Source organism: Podarcis raffonei, chromosome 13 (genome assembly GCF_027172205.1).
Source record: "Podarcis raffonei isolate rPodRaf1 chromosome 13, rPodRaf1.pri, whole genome shotgun sequence".
In the NCBI taxonomy this organism is placed as follows: domain Eukaryota; kingdom Metazoa; phylum Chordata; class Lepidosauria; order Squamata; family Lacertidae; genus Podarcis; species Podarcis raffonei.
In genome coordinates, this window is record NC_070614.1 from 46453450 (window position 1) to 46455710 (window position 2261).

At 42.5% G+C, this 2261-nt stretch overlaps 1 protein-coding gene across 1 annotated transcript; it reads right to left on the reverse strand.

Annotated features, from left to right (window-relative positions):
• Nucleotides 1-562: 562 nt before the first annotated feature.
• Nucleotides 563-1543, reverse strand: LOC128399095 (olfactory receptor 6M1-like). Its single transcript, XM_053360358.1, has one exon. It carries the CDS (start codon nucleotides 1541-1543, stop codon nucleotides 563-565), a length of 981 nt encoding a protein of 326 aa, XP_053216333.1.
• Between the last annotated feature and the right edge of the window lie 718 nt (nucleotides 1544-2261).

The window sequence follows — 2261 nt, forward strand, 5'->3', positions numbered from 1 at the left end:
AGTGAGAGCTGGACCATAAAGAAGGCTGATCGCCGAAGAATTGATGCTTTTGAATTGTGGTGCTGGAGGAAACTCTTGAGAGTCCCATGGACTGCAAGAAGATCAAACGCATCCATTCTTAAGGAAATCAGCCCTGAGTGGTCGCTGGAAGGACAGATCATGAAGCTGAGGCTCCAATACTTTGGCCACCTCATGAGAAGAGAAGACTCCCTGGAAAAGACCCTGATGTTGGGAAAGATGGAGGGCACAAGGAGAAGGGGGCGACAGAGGACGAGATGGTTGGACAGTGTTCTCGAAGCCACAAACATGAGTCTGACCAAACTACGGGAGGCAGTGGAAGATAGGAGTGCCTGGCGTGCTCTGGTCCATAGGGTCACGAAGAGTCGGACACGACTAAACGACTAAACAACAATAGGTATCTAAAGCCATTTGCACATAACAAAATATGTATTTTATCAAAGTAATTTTTGAACTGAAATACAATTCAGAAGAAGTATATTAATAGTGAATTTTGGTGGCCCCCCAAGAGAGTGGGGTCCTAAGTTGTATCCTGCACTGATGATTACCCTTCCTTCCTTGGAAAGCTTGTCTTCAGCTTCTTTGTGGTGCATGGGAATCTGGACACGGTGTCTTTCAGGACCTCCTTGACCTGCTGATTCCTCAGGGTATAGATGAATGGATTGAGCAAGTGGGTGACAATACAGGTCTGGAGGGTCACAGCTTTCTTGAGGCCAAAGGAAAAGCCTTTGTTGGGCACGATGTACATAAAGATAGCACTTCCATAGAAGACAGAGGCCACCGTGATATGGGAAGCACAAGTGGAGAACGCCTTTTTCCTACCTGTCGTAGATGGGATGCGGAGGATGGTGGTGATGATATACAGGTAGGATACCACTGTCAGCATCAGAGAGCTCAAGAGCACAATGGTCGAAAGGGAGAACTCAATCATCTCCAGGAGGGCAGTGTCAGCACAGGAAAGTCTTATCAGTGGCTCAATGTCACAGAAGAAGTGGTCAATTATGTTAGGACCACAAAAAGGTAGCTTAGAAATAATGATGATTGGAGAAAGGACTGAAAAGAAGCCCCCAAACCAGGAGAGAAGCATTAGCTGGATTGTCAAGCGTATATTCATTATGACGGAATAGCGGAGTGGATTGCAGATAGCAACATACCTGTCCAAGGACATGACAGCCAAGAGGATGAATTCAGTGGTGCCAAGAAAGAAGTAGAAATAACACTGAGCGATACAGCCAGATACGGATATAGCCTTCTTCTTTGATAAAAAGTCCTTCATCATCTTGGGAGCAATGGCTGTGGCCACCATGGCATCCAGGAAGGACAGGTTACAGAGAAAGAAATACATGGGGCTGTGGAGTCGGTGGTCAACCCATATTGCAGTAATGATGACCACGTTGCCAGTGATAGTCAACATGTAGACCAAAAGGAGCACCACAAAGAAAACAATATCCACCTGCCAGTCTACCGAGAAGCCCAGCAAGATGAATTCATTGACTTTGCTTGTGGTTTGGTTGTTTTTGTACATTTGGGAGGTACCTAAAAAACATAAACTGATTTCAATGTGTACTCGTTAAGTAAATGCACTTAACTCAATGTACTCAGGAGATAAATATCTCAAGCACAGATGATACTTTGATACAGAAGTATAGAGAAAAGAGTGGGGGGGAATGAACAAGGACTTTGTTTTGTTTTCTCTATTAGATGTCCCCATCTAATGGGGTTATAATAGATGTTCTACTTTTATGAGAGAGGGATATAAACGTATCTAGGGTTCATTTTTTAAAAAGGATTTTGAGTTTCCAGCTTTAGTATATTAAAGGCTAGCTTGTGTTTAATTTTACTGTCTATGGATTGATCGACCTACATAATTTATTTTTTATGTACACTGCCCAGATAACCTTAGTTGTGTGATGGCATAGAAATACCCTGAATAATAAATACATAAATAGTTCTGTATTAGTCTGCAGTGTGACAGGTCAGAGGCTGCAGGAGGGAAACATTAAGCTGTAGCTTAACAAATTTTACTCACAGTAGACCTGTTGAAATTGAAGGACTTTGCTTAGTCGTGCTCATTAATTGCAATGAGGCCAGTCTGAGTATAATTAATATCGGATACAGTCCACTAAGTACTGAACTTACCAGTTGTGTTTCCTCTCTTCTGCCTGTAAAGATATGAAGAAAAGGCCATTTTAAAATGTGTTAAATAAAAAAGTAGAGCGCATAAATCTCATCCCATCACATAA

Coding starts and splice junctions, on each gene's coding strand:
- LOC128399095 (XM_053360358.1), bottom strand. CDS start 1,543: ATGTACAAAAACAACCAAACCACAAGCAAAGTCAATGAATTCATCTTG.